This window comes from Heteronotia binoei, chromosome 5 (genome assembly GCF_032191835.1).
Source record: "Heteronotia binoei isolate CCM8104 ecotype False Entrance Well chromosome 5, APGP_CSIRO_Hbin_v1, whole genome shotgun sequence".
In the NCBI taxonomy this organism is placed as follows: Eukaryota; Metazoa; Chordata; class Lepidosauria; order Squamata; family Gekkonidae; genus Heteronotia; species Heteronotia binoei.
Genome location: NC_083227.1, coordinates 3,401,031 through 3,418,801, shown reverse-complemented (window position 1 = coordinate 3,418,801; position 17,771 = coordinate 3,401,031). Strand labels below are relative to the sequence as shown.

The 17,771-nt window shown below is 47.9% G+C and overlaps 2 protein-coding genes and 1 non-coding gene across 3 annotated transcripts; 1 reads left to right on the top strand and 2 right to left on the bottom strand.

Moving 5' to 3' along the window:
• Nucleotides 1–460: 460 nt before the first annotated feature.
• LOC132571395 (zinc finger protein 345-like) lies at nt 461–9,708 on the bottom strand. Its single transcript, XM_060238191.1, has 6 exons — nt 9,605–9,708; nt 9,159–9,235; nt 8,792–8,918; nt 6,396–6,407; nt 2,530–2,546; nt 461–2,377 (listed from the first exon to the last, which is right to left on the bottom strand). The coding sequence occupies exons 1-6, from the start codon at nt 9,696–9,698 to the stop codon at nt 461–463; spliced, it is 2,244 nt and encodes a 747-aa protein (XP_060094174.1). The 5' UTR covers nt 9,699–9,708.
• A 104-nt stretch (nt 9,709–9,812) lies between these two features.
• Nucleotides 9,813–10,376, bottom strand: LOC132571393 (zinc finger and SCAN domain-containing protein 16-like). Its single transcript, XM_060238190.1, has 2 exons — nt 9,954–10,376; nt 9,813–9,833 (listed from the first exon to the last, which is right to left on the bottom strand). Exons 1-2 carry the CDS (start codon nt 10,374–10,376, stop codon nt 9,813–9,815), a joined length of 444 nt encoding a protein of 147 aa, XP_060094173.1.
• Nucleotides 10,377–15,318: 4,942 nt separating this feature from the next.
• On the top strand, nt 15,319–15,391 carry TRNAT-CGU (transfer RNA threonine (anticodon CGU)). Its single transcript has one exon. It is a non-coding gene; the product is annotated as a tRNA-Thr (tRNA).
• Nucleotides 15,392–17,771: the final 2,380 nt, after the last annotated feature.

Genomic DNA, 17,771 nt, shown 5'->3' with positions numbered 1-17,771 from the left:
GTTGCCATCAAAGAGCACTTCTGAAACAGAATCTCTTTCCACAGTCTTAACAGTTCAAAAGGTTTCTTTTGCCTATGAGTTCATATATGCTTTTGAAAATTGTCCACAGATTGAATCTCTTTTCACAATCTGTACACTCAAAAGTTTTTCTCCCATGTATGGCTTTTTTTGATTCAGTTGAAGAGTGCCACTCTAACTGAATCTTTTCCCACAGTCTGAGCACTCAAAAGATTTGTCCCTTGTGTGGGTTCTTTGATGAACTAGTCTGTCCTCACTTTTTCCAGGACATGGCTCATCGCATGCTCCCCTTACCCTCAACGGACCCGCTGGGATGATACCTGACACTGCGATAATTCAAATTCACCACTCTGAGCATTCAAAAGGTTTCTCCCCTGTATAGATTCTCTGATGAGGTTGAAGACTGCTACTGTGGCTGAGTTTCTTTCCAAATTATGAGCATTCAAAAAGGTTTCTCTGCTGTGTGGATTTTCTGATGACGCTGAAGATGGCCACTTGTACCAAATCTCCTTCCGCACTCTGAGCACTCAAAAGGTTTTTCCCCTGTGTGGGTTCTCCGATGCTGTTGAAGATTGCAACTCCTACTGAATCTCTTTCCACACTCCGAGCATTCGAAAGGTTTCTCCCCTGTGTGGATTCTCTGATGACGTTGAAGATGGCAATTTTGACCAAATCTCTTTCCACACTCTGAGCATTCAAAAGGTTTCTCTCCTGTGTGCGTTTTCTGATGCTCTTGAAGACTGCCACTCTTAGTGAATTTCTTTCCGCACTCTGAGCATTCATAAGGTTTCTCCCCTGTGTGGATTCTCTGATGACGTTGAAGATGGCCACTCTGACCGAATCTCTTTCCACACTCTGAGCATGGAAAATGTTTCTTCCCGGTATGGGTTCTCTGATGCTCTTGAAAATGGCCACTCTGACTGAATCTCTTTCCACAAAATAAGCATTCAAAAGGTTTCTCCCCTGTGTGAATTCTCTGATGATATTTAAGATTGCCATTTGTACTGAATGTCTTTCCACACTCTGAGCATTCGAAAGGTTTCTCCCCTGTGTGGGTTCTCTGATGTTGTTGAAGATTGCCATTTGTGCTGAATGTCTTTCCGCACTCTGAGCATTCAAAAGGTTTCTCCCCCGTGTGAGTTCTTTGATGCAGTTGAAGAGTACCACTATAACGGAATCTCTTTCCACACTCTGAGCATTCATAACGTTTCTCCCCTGTGTGGGTTCTCTGATGCTGTTGAAGATGACCACTCAGACTGAATCTCTTTCCACACTCTGAGCACACAAAAGGTTTCTCACCTGTGTGGGTTCTCTGATGATATTGAAGATGGCCGCTCCGAATGAATTTCTTTCCACACTCTGAGCAATCAAAAGGTTTCTCCCCTGTGTGGGTTCTCTGATGCTTTTGAAGATCACCACTCTTCCTGAATCTCTTTCCACACTCTGAGCATTCAAAAGGTTTCTCCCCTGTATGGATTTTCTGATGCTCTTGAAGATTAGCAGTCTGACTGAATCTCTTTCCGCACTCTGAGCATTCAAATGGTTTCTCCCCTGTGTGGATTCTCTGATGATCTTGAAGACTGCCACTCTGGCTGAACCTCTTTCCACAATCTGAGCATTCAAACGGTTTCTCCCCTGTGTGGATTCTCTGATGACATTGAAGATTGCAACTTGTACTGAATCTCTTTCCACACTCTGAGCATTCAAAAGGTTTCTCCCCTGTGTGAGTTCTCTGATGCTCTTGAAGATTACCAGTCCGACTGAATCTCTTTCCACACTCTGAGCATTCAAAAGGCTTCTCCTCTGTATGAGTTTTCTGATGCTCTTGAAGACTGTCAGTCCGATTGAATCTCTTTCCACACTCTGAGCATTCAAAAGGTTTCTCCCCTGTGTGGATTCTCTGATGATATTGAAGACTGCCACTCTGGGTGAAGCTCTTCCCACATTCTAAGCATTCAAAAGGTTTCTCCCCTGTGTGGATTCTCTGATGACGCTGAAGATGGCCACTCGTACTGAATCTCATTCCACACTCTGAGCATTCAAAAGGTTTCTCCCCTGTGTGGGTTCTCTGATGCTGCTGAAGATTGCAACTCCTACTGAATCTCTTTCCACACTCTGAGCATTCAAAAGGTTTCTCCCCTGTGTGGGTTCTGTGATGCAGCTTAAGACTGCCAGTCCAACTGAATCTCTTTCCACACTCTGGACATTCAAAAGGTTTTTCCCCTCTGTGGATTCTCTGATGACATTGAAGATTGCAAGTTGTACTAAATCTCTTTCCACACTCTGAGCAAACATAAGGTTTCTCACTTGAGTGAGTTTTCTGATGTTGTTGCAAATTGCCACTGGTACTGAATCTTTTCTTGCACTCTGAGCATTGAAAAGGTTTCTCCCCTGTGTGAATTCTCTGATGATATTGAAGGGTGCCCCTCCAACTGAATCTCTTTCCACACTCTGGGCATATAAAAGGTTTCTCCCCTGTTGCTGTTTTTTGGTGCTGCTGAAGAGCAGTACTCTGACTGTATGTTTTTCTCGTCTCTGAGTATTCAGAAAGTTTCTCCTCTCTGTTTATTCTTTGGTGCAAAAGGAGCTGTGATCTATTTTTGAAATACTTTCCATACTGAAAGGATTTACTTGCCTTCATTATCCTCTGCTTTGGGAAATGTAAATTTTGCTGCCTTCCATCTGTCTTCTCAACCATACCGCCGCCTTCCTTTCTCTTCGGTGTGTGTCGATTCCTGACATTTTCATTTAAGTCTTCATTTTTAATTCTACCTTGCATTTCCTGAACAAGTTCCTTACCCTCCTCATTCCTGTGACCGTTTTCTGCCGTGATAAAAAGAGAGACCCTGTTAGCACCTGGGAGGGCAGGTGAGGTGCAAAGACATCTACATGACCGCAGGAGGAAAGGACTCATGGCCCTTTGGCTGATCTAAACTACACATCCACCTTTCCCCCAGAATATCTAGTATTTAAGGATACCTCTCCCTTTCCCCAAGAGCCTCAGCTGAGCTCTTGCCCAGAAGGGGCTTCAGAGTCGCCGGATTTCAGGCTCCCAGAAGTCTCCCTTCCTCTTTTCCCACTGGCCTGTATGATTGTGCCAAACCAAATGTTGCTCAGAAGGGAATCAGGAATCCTCCATGGTTATTCCTGGCATGTTCCCCTGACAAAACCGTGATGGATACTCACTCTCAGGCAGCTCATTTGGGAAGGAAATAATGTCTTGTGATCCTCTAGAAGAACTCTCCAGCCTTTCTTCAAATGCAAGGCTGTCCTCTGTCTCCACCACGGTCTCTCTTATACTTCTGGCTTCTTTTGCAGGGAGAGGAGGAGACAAAGAGGGGGAAAGTGATCATTTTTACATGAGGAAAGAAAGAAACGGAAGACTAAAAATTCTTCTGGAAGGATGGCACCACGGTCAAGATGAAAACTCAGAATCTGAACCAGGGTAAAGGGGATGGATGTGTGAGGCAAAGAACCCCATTTCCCCCAAGGGTTACAGGGATTACTAAGTAGCCTGGTGTGACTCCTGGGTGTTCATAATTTGAGCCTGCCTGCAGCTAACATCACTGTCTTTTTCCAGGCCAGATCCCAGAATGTGGTCATTGGTTAACTGTGAGAACCTGTATCCAGTTCTGCAAACAGGAGGGTGAGGGGTCTAGGAGGGTACTGAAATCCTCTGGGTCATTAAGACCAGCTGACCCTAGAGAGGTGGAAACTATAATACAGATATAGATGAGAGGGAAGCCAGGCTAACTTTCTGCTCATGCTATGCTGGTAGTCCTTGATATTTTCTTGATGCATCATGATTAATAGTTCCATCTAGAGCAGGGGTGGCCAATGGTAGCTGTCCAGATGTTTTTTTGCCTACAGCTCCCATCAGTCCCAGCCAGCGTGGCTAATGGCTGGGGCTGATGGGAGTTGTAGGCAAAAAAAAATCTGGAGAGCTACCGTTGGCCACCCCTGCTCTAGATGGAACTATTAATCAACTGTAGAGTAACTTAGGCTACAGTTGGAATAGTTTTGCTGCAACAAGAGGTGACATCTAAGGACTATATCTTAGATAGAACAGTTACCTTCTGTTCTTTTACTGTTGCTGAACTGCAAAAAACACGCTGTTTTGTGACGTCTTAGTTTTAAATCCGTAATAACATCTTGTATATTTTTAAAAGGGGTCTGCTTTTTTTTTGTATGCACTCTCCTCAGGTACCCACTGAATGAGGTGTTGCTGAGGTAGAACACCGACTCGGGGAGTCCCAGGCTTTGGTTCTTGGCAGGATAAATTTCAGCCCACAGGCAGGGCAGATGTTTGCAATCCCAGCCAAGGGAAAGGGTGTGTTGGAAAGGCTGCCAACAGAGAAATGAGGATCTGCCCCCTTTGACAGTGTAACTGAGGGTCTCTCATCCACTTTGTCTTAGGCCTCGACACCTTCTCTGGCCCAGGGGATGGGTACAACACTGGCCTCAGTTACCCTCGTGCAAGTACACACGCATGAACAATACAAGACACTGCCTGATATAGAGACTGAGAGATCTTGGGGTCGTGGTAGATAGCTCACTGAAAATGTCAAGACAGTGTGCGTTTGCAATAAAAAAGGCCAACGCCATGCTGGGAATTATTAGGAAGGGAATTGAAAACAAATCAGCCAGTAGCATAATGCCCCCGTAAAAATCGATGGTGTGGTCTCCTTTGAAATACTGTGTACAATTCTGGTCACCGCACTACAAAAAGGATATTATAGATGAAACGTCATCGATAAAATATCTTTAATGAGTTTTCCTTGAGTGTAAGTGAAAAGGATAAATGGGTTTAATTTGTAATGCAATAGTGAAGGTGAATGCATTAAATGGTGAATAGAGATAATGGAATTTAAATGTATATATAATTAGTGAAAACACTGCCTTCGACTTCTGTTTTAATAATACTTTTTTCTTTTGTATGGTAATGGGCTTGTACACAATATATTAATTTAATAAACTATAAAAATAGTAGGGGAAAAAAAGGATATTATAGCATTGGAAAAAGTGCAGAAAAGGGCAACTAGAATGATTAAAGTTTCGGAACACTTTCCCTATGAAGAAAGGTTAAAATGCTTGGGGCTCTTTAGCTTGGAGAAACGTCGACTGCGGGGTGACATAGAGGTTCACAAGATTATGCATGGGATGGATAAGGTAGAGAAAGAAGTACTTTTCTCCCTTTCTCACAATACAAGAACTCTTGGGCATTCAATGAAATTGCTGAGCAGTCGGGTTAGAACGGATAAAAGGAAGTACTTCTTCACCCAAAGGGTGATTAACATGTGGAATTCACTGCCACAGGAGGTGGTGGCGGCTACAAGCATAGCCACCTTCAAGAGGGGTTTGGATAAAAATATGGAGCAGAGGTCCATCAGTGGCTATTAGCCACAGCATATTATTGGAACTGTCTGGGGCAGTGATGCTCTGTATTCTTGGTGCTTGGGGGGGGGGGGCAAAGTGGAAGGGCTTCTAGCCCCACTTGTGAACCTCCTTTTTTTTTTGGCCACTGTGTGACACAGAGTTTTGGACTGGATGGGCCATTGGCCTGATGCAACATGGCTTCTCTTATGTTCTTATTACAGCATTTTGAGTGCCCAGGCATCTCTTTTATAAGAAGCTGAATTAATCTACCTCGAACCTCATTATACCACTAACATCTCAACATCAGAATAGGCACTCTACATTTGTATAGGGTACTTGAGATAAAACAGAAAAACAACCTAGCTTACCAGCTAGTCTAGCTATGTCTGACTACATGGTTACATCCTTTGTCTCAACTGTTCTTCTCTTTTTGGGGAGAAGAACAGTCGAGACAAAGGATGTAACCATGTAGTCAGACATAGCTAGACTAGATGGTAAGCTAGATTGTTTTTCTGTTTTATCCCAAGTACCCTATCCTGATGTTTTGTAGTAAACTTTATTTCTTTTGCCAAGCTTAAGCCTCAACTCCAGTCATTACCATTCCAAAGCCTCAAATTAACATGTATTTCCCAACAATTTGTGATATCTATCAAGATTTGAGTGTCTCTCTATATTTTCTGTTTAAGAATTACCTTGGCCTGAGCCCAGCTCATGGCTAGAATCACCTGGGGAGGGGGAAATCCAAGTAATTGTAATCTATTATGCATTGATTTCAACCATTTAGATGGAAAAGTGTCCAATGATAACAGATGGACTAGTCCCTCAGGTTGAAAGTTCATTTTAAGCCAGAAATGGAGTGAAGCCAAAATAATTTTACATTCAGGACACATCTGGGGACGTGAAGGATCACTCTAAGGAATCTGGTCTGAATCCTCTCAAGAGGAAAGGCCAACCTGCTGAGGGGAGGGCGTGCGGGACTGGGGAAGGCAATGGCAAACCACCCCATAGAAAGTCTGCCGTGAAAACATTGCAAAAGCGACGTCACCCCAGAGTCGGAGGCGACTGGTGCTTGCACAGGGGACCTTTCCTTTTCCTTTCCAGCAGAAGATGCAGGAAACCTTATGATTGGCTTAACGTTTCGCTTTGATTTATGTATTTTACAGATTGCAGTGTATTTTATCCCTATATGCCTGAACGTTTAAATGCAAAATAGCAAATCATTTATAGTAACTGATAGTCTATAACTTTATTTAGACTGGATTATTATTTTATAATCAAAAAGATGCAAAAATTAAGAGGATGTTTTTTCACTTTCTGATTCCTTTTCCTTTTTTCCTTCTGTACTCCTTACCCCTTTTTTCTCCTAAAACTTGAATAAAAGTAAAGGTGGTCCCCTGTGCAAGCACCAGTCGTTTCCAACTATGGGGTGATGTCGCATCACGTTTTCGTGGCCCGCTTTTTGTGGGGTGGTTTGACCTTGCCTTCCCCAGTCCTCTGCGCTTCCCCCCCAGCAGGCTGGGTGCTCATTTTGCCAACCTCGGAGGGATGGAGGGTTGGGTCGACCTCGAGCTGGCCGCCTGAGCCCGGCTTCCACTGCGGTCGAGCTCAGGTCGTGAGCGGAGAGTTTGGTTGCAGTACTGCAGCTTTACCACTCTGTGCCACTGGGCCCTTAAAAAAAGCTGAATAAAATATATTAAAACAAAAAAGAGGAAAGGCCAACCAAAGTGCCACAGAGCGTTTGCTCAACTGCCTTCGCTTAAATAGCTTTGGGGTGACTGTAACATCAAGAGCCCCTTTTGTACGACAGAATTAAAAGATGTTATTGGCAGTTCTTTCACCTTGCGTAGCTACATACTGTATATGGGCCTTTCTGGCCCCTGTGGATTCCCTGCATTTTGCGGCGGGTTGGACAAGATAACCGGGTTGGGGAGGGACAGTGGCTCAGTGGTAGAGCATCTGCTTGGGAAGCAAAAGGTCCCAGGTTCAATCCCTGGCATTTCCAAAAAAGGGTCCAGGTAAATAGGTGTGAAAACCCTCAGCTTGAGACCCTGGAGAGCCGCTGCCAGTCTGAGAAGACAATACTGACTTTGATGGACCGATGGTCTGATTCAGTATAAGGCAGCTTCATATGTTCAACCGTGGATGTCACTTCCAATTCTACGATTCTATGAACGCTTGAAGTTTCCTTATACTGAATCAGACCTCTGGTCCCTTGGAGTCGGTACGATCTTCTCAGTCCAGCACCGGCTCTCCAGGTTCTCAGGCAGAAGTCTTTCCCTTCACCAGTGCCGGCGCATGGGAGTTGGCGCACTAGGCGATGGCCTAGGGCGCCGACTCCCAGGGGCGCCTCCCCCCGCCATGATCACCTCCCCCCCGCCAACGCCCTCTCTCCCTTCGCGCCGCGCTCTGCCCCCACCCCACCCCCGCGAGCTTAGGCTGGTCTTCACCAGATGCTTTCATGTGTGCGGCTTCTAAGCCTTTGGAAGGCCTGCGATAAGAGAGTTTGGTCCCCCTCACTTCCGGTTCCAGGAAGGAGGGGGAGCAAACTCTCCTCCCGCGGGCCCTTCAAAGGCTTAGAAGCCACGCGCACAGAAGCAGCTGGTAAGGACCAACCTAAGCTCGCGGGGGGGGGCGGGGGGGAGCGCGGCGCGAAGGGAGGGAGGGAGGGAGGGAGGGAGGAGGGCAGCGGGGGTGGGGGGGAGGCGATTTTGCCGGGAGGGAGGTGGCGGCAGCAATGACAGCAGGGGAGAGCACGGCGCTGGCTTGCAGCCTGCAACGGAAGGGCAGGGGGGGCGGGTAAGGGGAGTGGGCGACAGAGCTATATCCTCTGTTTAAGAACTACCTTGGCATGATCCCAGCCCATGGCTAGAATCACCTGGGGAGTGTGGGGGGGGAATCCAAGTAATTGTAAGCTGTTATGCACTGGTTTCAACCATTTAGATTGAAAACTGTCCAATGATAACAGACGGACTAGTCCCTCAGGTTGAAAGTTCGTTTTAAGTCACTAATGGAGTGAAGCCAAAATAATTTTACGTTCAGGGCACATCTGGGGACATGGTTCGAGGTGTTTTACAAACAATGTTCCCTCTAAGCTGAGTTAGCGTGAGTTAGCTAGCTCAAAGGGCGCAGAAGTTTTTTTTAAAGCAGGGGGGTGGGATTTCAGCCTGGGGCGCTGGAAACCTCAGCGCCGGGCCTGCCCTTCACCTCCTACCTGATCTTTTCTCTGGAGATGCTGCCAACTGAACTGGGGACCTTTTCATTCCAAGCAGATTCTCTACCATGGAGCCACAGTCCCTCCCCAAGTAGCAGAAAAGGCCTCAGAATGATGCAGTGCTGTTCAATATTTGGATTAATTCCTCATCTCAGTGGCAGCAAGTTGCACTAAAAAGATCCTTACCCAGAGAGGCCACATTCCCGTAGTTCTCCAGCATGACTTCCTTGTACAGAGCTCTTTGTCCCGGATCCAGCAGGGCCCACTCTGCCTCCGTGAAAGAGACGGACACCTCCTCAAAGGAAAAGGGACCCTGGAAGAAAGAGCAGATTCCCTCCTCTTCAGAGATCACGCCAGGCAGAGATGGCACACTGGAAGGGAGTCGTCTGGGAAGATATGGAAAGGAAGGCTTGGGATGGGTAACTGGAACAGTATTCAAGGGATCTCTCACACAGACTCCTTGTAGAAACAGACGGAGCAAAAAACGCCTCTGAGAAAACAGGAGGGACTCGGGCTGGGGGCTGGGCCCACCCCCCACCCCAATCTCTCCTACCTGGATTGCAGGTTCAGCAGCCGTTTCCACATCTCTGAAAAGACGAAGGCTCAACAGCATCTCTTCACTGCCTGTTCCTGAGACAAGGGAAGAAGGAAGGGTGTTTGCTTGTTTGTTCCCTGCTTCACACACCTCCTATTGGGGTTGTGAAACCTTACCCTATATACGCTCGACAGATTTTTAAAATACTTTTGACTACCTTCTGGGAGAGGCAGAAGAGAAGCACCAGGGACCTATGAGACTCAGGGATTGTAAATGCTGCCAGCGTATTTCAGACTTCTGTGAGACTTGGGTTTCCTCTATGGAGAGGCATCGCCGTTAGTGGACACTGAGTATCAGAAATTATGTTGTCTGTAGAGATTTGTATTCCACCCCCCTGACCTGAACTCTCTACCCTCCACATTCACAGGCTGCCCCAACTGCACCCAGGCACAAGGAGTCCTTACCACAGGAGAGGGCATCTTGGGCACGCTCCACCGCCTGCACCCTCTGCCCCTGCTCCAAGGAAGCTCCTTCCGCCTCAGGGATTGCAGCTTCCATCTCCAAAGGTGGTCCCTGCATCTGAAACAGCAGCCAGGGAGAGGGGTAAGAGATGGAATGGAAAAGAGACCAAGGAAGGGATCCTGCCCCACTCCCAGATTCTGCACCCTTCTCTCAGCAGAGCTGGTGAGTTATCTGCAGGGGTCAGAAATTCTCTAGCAGAAGAGGCTCTGGGCAATTATCTGGCAAGGAAACTTTAAGATAAGGTCAGATATTGTGACTTGAATTAGAAACACCTGGAGGGAATCCCCTCACCTGTTCTGCCTGCCTCTTCCCCTCTGCTTGACTCAGGAGGAAACCTTCGGCCAGGGCCACCGCCTGGGAACTGGTCTCTGGCCCACATCCTCTGACCCAGCCCTGCATTTCCTGGGGCAGGAGAGTCAGGAACTGCTCCAGGATCACCAGGTCCACGATCTGCTTCTTGGTGTGCCTCTCCGGCTTCAGCCACTGGTTGCAAAGTCCATGGAGCTGGCTGCAAACCTCTCGGGGCCCATCGGCTTCATGGTAGCGGAGCTGCCGGAAGTGTTGGCAGTGTACATCTGAGGTCATGGTGTCCTTAGCCAGGGCCTCTGGCACAGCTCTTTCATGGAATTCAACACCACTCCCAGATGGGGTGAGATCAGGGCCTTTGCTTACTGTCTTGTCAGTTCCAGGTCCTTCCGGGCCCTGCTCTTCCATCTCCTTCCCCTTCTCTTGGGCCACCTCTGTCTTTGAAAAATTGCCTTTATTCACTTGGCTCTGAAGAGAGGCTTCTCCATGAGGGGACAGAGAGAGACAGACAGGAGTGTGTCAAAAGGAAGATACGTATATACACACTCACAAACTTGCAGATACATAGTTGCACTTATAAATACAACCTCCACTACCCAAAAGAAGCAGGGACTATAGCACAAGTCCTTCATCCAGAGAATTATCACAGTTTCTCTTGGCCCTGTATTCCAGCTTACGCTGAAAGAAGGACCAGAGTCCAGAGTGTCTGGAATGGAGCCTACACCAAGGACTTTGAACACCTTTGCTTGGCTTCTAAGTATCTCAGTGGTGGAGATGGTAGTTGGGGGAGGAGTCTGCCAAAATACCTGGATTGGCGACTAGCCAATCAGCATGAATGATTCAACACACTGGAACCCATCTAGATTTTCCTTTCTGGGCCTCCTGACCCCCCAAAGGCAGGCTTCATAGTCTTGTTGGCATCTCCCTTAACGAGATCTGAACCCTCCCCTCCTGGGACTGTGCTCTGGCGTTTCTCCCTGTTGTGCTGCCTGGGGGTCTGTGCCTCTCTCGCCTGGCAAAAGGATGCCCGTCCTCCCATCCCAACCCCGGTGCAGGAGGAAGGATCTGGCATCGTGTCACATCTGCCTCTGCCAAGTGAGCTGTGGATGGATGGGGCAGGGCGATGCGTTCGGAGCAGGCGCGGTTCCTCCGTGTGTTTACATGCCATGTTCCTCACAGTGGTGGATTCTTGTGTGGCCTTTGTTCCTCCAGGCCTTGTATATATTGGGGGCGTGGCCACATCAGCAAGCTCCACCCCTCTCTGCCTGTCAGGGGAGCCGCCTAATGCTCCGATTGGTGGGTGTGGGTGGTGTTTCCATGAGCAGCAGTGGGGTTGCTAGGCACTCTTTTCCTTGGCAACAGGGGTATTTCAAATGTTCCTCTCCTCTGCTGGTCAGCCTCAGCCCCACACTGGGCCCACATCAGGGGCTTAGGATGGGACTGCAGGCTAGACTTCCTCAGGGCCAGATGGATTGCATCCAAGGGTTCTATAAGAGCTTGCAGATGTAATTTCTGAGCCTCTGGCAATTATTTTTGAGAATTCTTGGCGAACAGGAGAGGTGCCGGAAGATTGGAGGCGGGCGAATGTTGTCCCCATCTTCAAGAAGGGGGAAAAAAGAGGATCCGGGTAACTACCGACCCATCAGCTTGACGTCTATACCTGGAAAAGTTTTAGGACAAATCATCAAACAGTCGGTCCTGGAACATTTAGAAAGAATGGATGCGATAACTAAGAGCCAGCATGGTTTTCTCAAGAACAAGTCATGTCAGACTAACCTGATCTCTTTTTTTGAGAAAGTGACTACCTTGCTGGATCAGGGGAATGCTGTAGACATCATTTCTCTTGATTTCAGTAAGGCTTTTGATAAGGTTTCACATACTATCCTTGTTGGCAAGTTGGTAAAATGTGGTTTGGATCCTGTTACCATTAGGTGGATCTGTAACTGGTTGACAGATCGCACCCAAAGAGTGCTTGTGAATGGTTCCTCATCCTCTTGGAGAGGAGTGACAAGTGGAGTGCCTCAAGGATCTGTCCTGGGACCTGTTTTGTTCAACATCTTTATAAACAATTTGAGTGAAGGAATAGAGGGAATGCTTATTAAATTTGCAGATGATACTAAATTGGGAGGGGTTGCAAATACAGTAGAAGACAGAAACAGGATGACCTTGACAGACTGGAAAACTGAGCTAAAATCAATAAAATGAATTTTAACAGGGATAAATGTAAAGTTCTGCAATTTGGTAGGAAAAATCCCATGCATAGTTATAGGAAGGGAGAGACTTGTCTTAGCAGTAGTATATGCGAAAAGGATCTAGGGGTCTTAGTGGATCATACGCTGAACATGAGTCAACAGTGTGATGAGGTGGCTAAAAAAGCAAATGCAATTTTGGGCTGTATCAACAGAAGTCTAGTGTCCAGATCACGTGATGTGATGGTATCGCTTTACTCTGCTCTGGTAAGACCTCACCTGGAGTCTTGTGTTCAGTTTTGGGCACCACATTTTAAGAAGGATCTAGACAAGCTGGAACGGATCCAGAGGAGAGCGACGAAGATGGTGAGGGGTCTGGAGACCAAGTCCTATGAGGACAGGTTGAAGGAGCTGGGCATGTTTAGCCTGGAGAGGAGGCGGCTGAGAGGTGATAGGATCACCATCTTCAAGTACTTGAAGGGCTGTCCTATAGAGGAGGGTGTGGAATTGTTTTCTGTGGCCCCGGAAGGCAGGACCGGAAGGCTCTGAGACTTCTTCAGGTAGTGAAAGGTAAGGTACAAATCCAATCTCTTCTTATTTATTTATTTTTCATATTTATATCCCGCCCTCCCCGCCGAAGCAGGCTCAGGGCGGCTAACAACATCATATCATCAACACTAAAATATAAAACAATCCCCATCATATATCAGTTAAAAATTAAGACAGGTTGCAATTTAAAATTTTGTACAGTACAGTCATAAAACAACGGTTTAGTGCTGAAATCATGCCATTCTTCAATCATGTTGGGCATCTACACGCTTTGGTTGAACGCCATTCGAAACAACGTTGTTTTGCAGGCCTTGCAGAACTGGCAAGGTCCCGCAAGGCTCTAACATCGTCTGGGAGTTGGTTCCACCAGTGGGGGGCCGCACTAGAGAAGGCTCTTTCTCTAGTAGCCTTCAATCTCGCCTCCCTCGGCCCAGGGATTACTAGTCGGTTTTGCGATCCGGATCTAAGTACCCTCTGGGGAATATATGGGGAGAGACAGTCCCTAAAGTAGGCAGGTCCTTAGCCATATAGGTGATAACCAGCACCTTGTAGCGAATCCGGAATACTATCGGCAGCCGGTGCAGTCCCGCAGCCCCGGCTGTATATGGTCTCGAATAGGGAGACCCAATAACAGCCTGGCCGCCGCATTCTGCACTAGCTGCAGCTTCCGAATTCGAGACGTGGGCAGCCCCATGTAGAGGGCATTACAGTAGCCTAGTCTCGAGGTGACCGTCGCATGAATCGCTGTTGCTAAATTATCAAAGATTTCAGGTTTTCACGGCTGGTAACATCATTAATGTAGCTTACCAGATTCTTGCTATTTATGCTGTTATAAGGTTTGATGTTTTAAGGTTTTAAGGTTTTAAATGTTTTGACAGTTTAACTGCTTATATATTTAAATGTTATTTAATTTTTGTCTTATTATCTGTTGTGAGCCGCCCTGAGCCACCTTTGTGGGAAGGGCGGGATATGAATAATAAATAAATAAATAAATAAAATTAAAAAAAAATTAGGGTTTGTAGAATCTTTTGGGCTCAAGTACCGTGTTCTACTGGAGAAAGTTTTTCTTCCAGACGTTTCGTTCTCAGCTGCGGAGAACATCCTCAGTGGCGTTGCAGCCGGAGCAGGCGCTCTGACCTTCTTGGCTGCTGTGCATTGAGTGAGGCCAGGGCTGCTGGAGAGCTGCTATTTCTAGGCTGGAGGGGGTGTGGTGAAAGGGCAGTTGGTTTGCGGATGTGCCCATTGTTTGGTGGGGCTTCCTTTCTTGCACAGCAGCCAAGAAGGTCAGAGCGCCTGCTCCGGCTGCAACGCCACTGACGATGTTCTCCGCAGCCGAGAACGAAACGTCTGGAAGAAAAACTTTCTCCAGTAGAACACGGCACTTGAGCCCGAAAGATTCTACAAACCCTCATGTTGCTAAATTGCTGTGTTCTAGGAAGGGGACCAACTTTCGTGCCCGCCTAAGGTGGAAAAAGGCGGATCTCGCAGTGGCTGCTATCTGGGCCTCCATAGCCAATGTGGGCTCCAGTTGCACCCCCAAGCTCTTGACTTTGGGCGCCGCTATCAGTGGCGCCCCATCAAAGGCTGGTAGAGGGATTTCCCTTCCCAGACCACGGCAGCTCAGACAAAGGACTTCTGTTTTCATTGGATTCAGCTTCAGATGATTCACCCTGAGCCACCCCGCCATGGCTTGTTATGGCAGGGCCAGTTTTTCTGGGGCAGAGGCCGGCCGGCCATCCATCAGCAGATAGAGCTGGGTGTCATCAGCGTACTGATGATACAGTCCAAATCTCCGGACAATCTGGGCAAGGGGGCGCATATAGATATTAAACAACATCGGGGAAAGCACCGCCCCCTGAGGCAGCCCACAATTAAGCGGATGCCTCTGGGATGATCGTCCCCCGATTGCCACCCTTTGTCCCCGACCACAGAGGAAAGAGGAAAGCCATCGGAAGGCCAACCCCTGAATCCCCGCGTCGGCGAGGTGATGAACCAGCAGCTGGTGATCGACCACGTCGAACGCCGCCGACAGGTCCAACAGCAACAGTACCGCTGACCCGCCTCGATCCAGTTGTTATTATTTAAGTAAAATATAAATATATATATATATATAATATTATTATTTATGTAGATTAGGATTTATGTAATCTGGGAGACTTGGGTTTGATTCCCCACTCCTCCACATGCACCTGTTGATGTGACCTTGAGTCAGTCAGAAGTTCTTGCAGAGCTGTTCCTCTGAAGAGCAGTTTTCTTAGGGTTCTTGCAGCCCCACCTGCCTCACAGGGTGCCGGTTGTGGGGAGAGGAAGGTAGACCTTTCCCAGAGGAAAGGCTTGGCCCTGGGAGAGTCAAGTTTGAACTCAGACCTTCCTCCAGGGAGATGGCAGACCTCAACTTTTCTCTCCCCCCAACCTCACCCCCACTCCCAGTCTTCCTGAGGACCCTTCTGAAGACCTCCTCCCTCTCCTGGGGTTGCCAACCCCAAGTTGGGAAACGCCTGGATATTTGGAAGGAGGTGGGGATTGGGGATGGGATGGGTAAATAAGAACATTCATGGTACAGAGCCCCCCCTCTGAAGTCGCCCTCTCCTATAGGGGGGGCTGATCTCTGAGGGACGGTGGCTCAGTGGTAGAGCATCTGCTTCGTAAGCAGAAGGTCCCAGGTTCAATCCCTGGCATCTCCCAAAAAAGGGTCCAGGCAAATAGACATGAAAAACCTCAGCTGGAGACCCTGGAGAGCTGCTGCCAGTCAGAGTAGACAAGACTGATTTGGATGGACCCAGGGGGGGTCTGATTCAGTATAAGGCAGCTTCAGATGTTCATATGTTCTTTAGGGGAGGGACAGTGGCTCAGTGGTAGAGCATCTGCTTGGTAAGCAGAAGGTCCCAGGTTCAATCCCCGGCATCTCCAACTCAAAAGTAGGCATGAAAAACCTCAGCTTGAGACGAGCCGCTGCCAGTCTGAGTAGACAATACTGACTTTGATGGACCGAGAGGGGTCTGATTCAGTATAAGGCAGCTTCATATGTTCATCACTACAGAGTCACCCTTTAGGGGAGGGATGGTGGCTCAGTGGCAGAGCATCTGCTTGGTAAGCAGAAGGTCCCAGGCTGGTTTTTCATGGAAATCTTTTGACTCTCCTTCCTCTACCTCCGCTCTGGCATCAGTGATTCTCTTTTTGGTTGCAAAACCTCAAGGAAGGCCTGGAGACCTGCTCTAACAACAGTCTATCTCCTGAGACATATATGGACATATGAAGCTGCCTTCTACTGAATCAGACCCTCTTGGGTCCATCAAAGTCAATATTGTCTACTCAGAATGGCAGCGGCTCTCCAGGGTCTCAAGCTGAGGTTTTTCACACCTACTTGCCTGGACCCTTTTGAGTTGGAGATGCCGGGGATTGAACCTGGGACCTTCTGCTTCCCAAGCAGATGCTCTACCACTGAGCCACAGCCCCATTCATGGCTCTCCAGGGTCTCAAGCTGAGGTTTTTCATGCCTACTTGCCTGGACCCTTTTTAGTTGGAGATGCCGGGGATTGAACCTGGGACCTTCTGCTTCCCGAGGTTCTACCACTGAGCCCCTGACTCTCCCTTAAAGATCATATGAAGCTGCCTTCTACTGAATCAGACCCTCCTGGGTCCATCAAACTCAGCATTGTCTACTCAGACTGGCAGCGGCTCTCCAGGGTCTCAAGCTGAGGTTTTTCACGCCTATTTGCCTGGACCCTTTTTAGTTGGAGATGCCGGGGATTGAGCCTGGGACCAGTGTTCCCTCTAAGCTAAGTTACTGTGAGCTAGCTCAAAATTTTTTTAGCCTCCAGATCACACATTTTTGTCTCAGCTCAGAAAAAAAATGGCACGATAGCATACTATTTTATGCAGCAGCTCACAACTTTAATGTCAGTAGCTGACAAAGTAGAATTTTTGCTCACAAGACTCTGCAGCTTAGAGGGAACACTGCCTAGGACCTTCTGCTTACCGAGCAGATGCTCTACCCCTGAGCCACTGTCCCTCCCCCAAAAGCCCTGAAAGTCAGTATTGCCTTCTCAAACTGGCAGTTGCTCTCCAAGGTCTCAAGCCGAGGTTTTTCACACCTATTTGCCTGGACCCTTTTTAGTTGGAGATGCCAGGGACTGAACCTGGGACCTTCTGCTTACTTATTATTTATTTATTTATTCGATTTATATCCCGCCCTACCCCACCAAGGCGGGCTCAGGGCGGCTTACAATACAAAAAGCTAACAAAGATCAGTTTAAAATACATTAATAATTGTACAATAAAATACATAAAACTCACATCAATATGCACTATGCTACCTTTTCCTTACAGCACCAACCCCAAATCAGACTTTTCCCTGCAGCCACTGTGGCCGGATCTGCCTGTCCCGCATTGGTCTTGTCAGCCACCAGCGAGCCTGCAGCAGACGTGGACTATTGCACCCTTCTTAAATCTTCGTTCACGAAGTCAAGCCGAGAGAGAGAGAGAGAGAGAGAGAGAGAGAGAGAGAGAGAGAGAGAGAGAGAGACCTTTTCCTTAAATCAATTCTTCAAGTATTCCAGTGTTCAATATTCTGATGTTCAAAGTTTAAATATTCAGGCATTCCGATATCAATTAATTGTATGCCAACCGGAAGAGGGCTGTTTTACAGGCCCTGCGGAACTGTTCAAGGTTCCGCAGGGCCCTCACCTCCTCTGGGAGCTGGTTCCACCAACAGGGAGCTGCAATCGAAAAGGCCCTGTCTCTGGTCGCTTTCAGACAGGCCTCCTTTGGCCCAGGGATTATAAGGAGGTTCTGAGACGCCGATCTCAGCACTCTCTGGGGAACATGTGGGGAGAGACGGTTCCTAAGGGACCAAGCAGATGCTCTACCCCTGAGCCACTGTCCCTCCCCCAAAAGCCCTGAAAGCCAGTATTGTCTACTCAGACTGGCAACGGCTCTCCAGGGTCTCAAGCTGGCGCCACGCTGGTAGAATGAGTTACTGAAAGAGATCAGAGCCCTGCGAGAGCCCAAAGGGTTCCGCAGGGCCCATAAGATAGCACTCTTCCACCTGGCATTTGTAAACTAG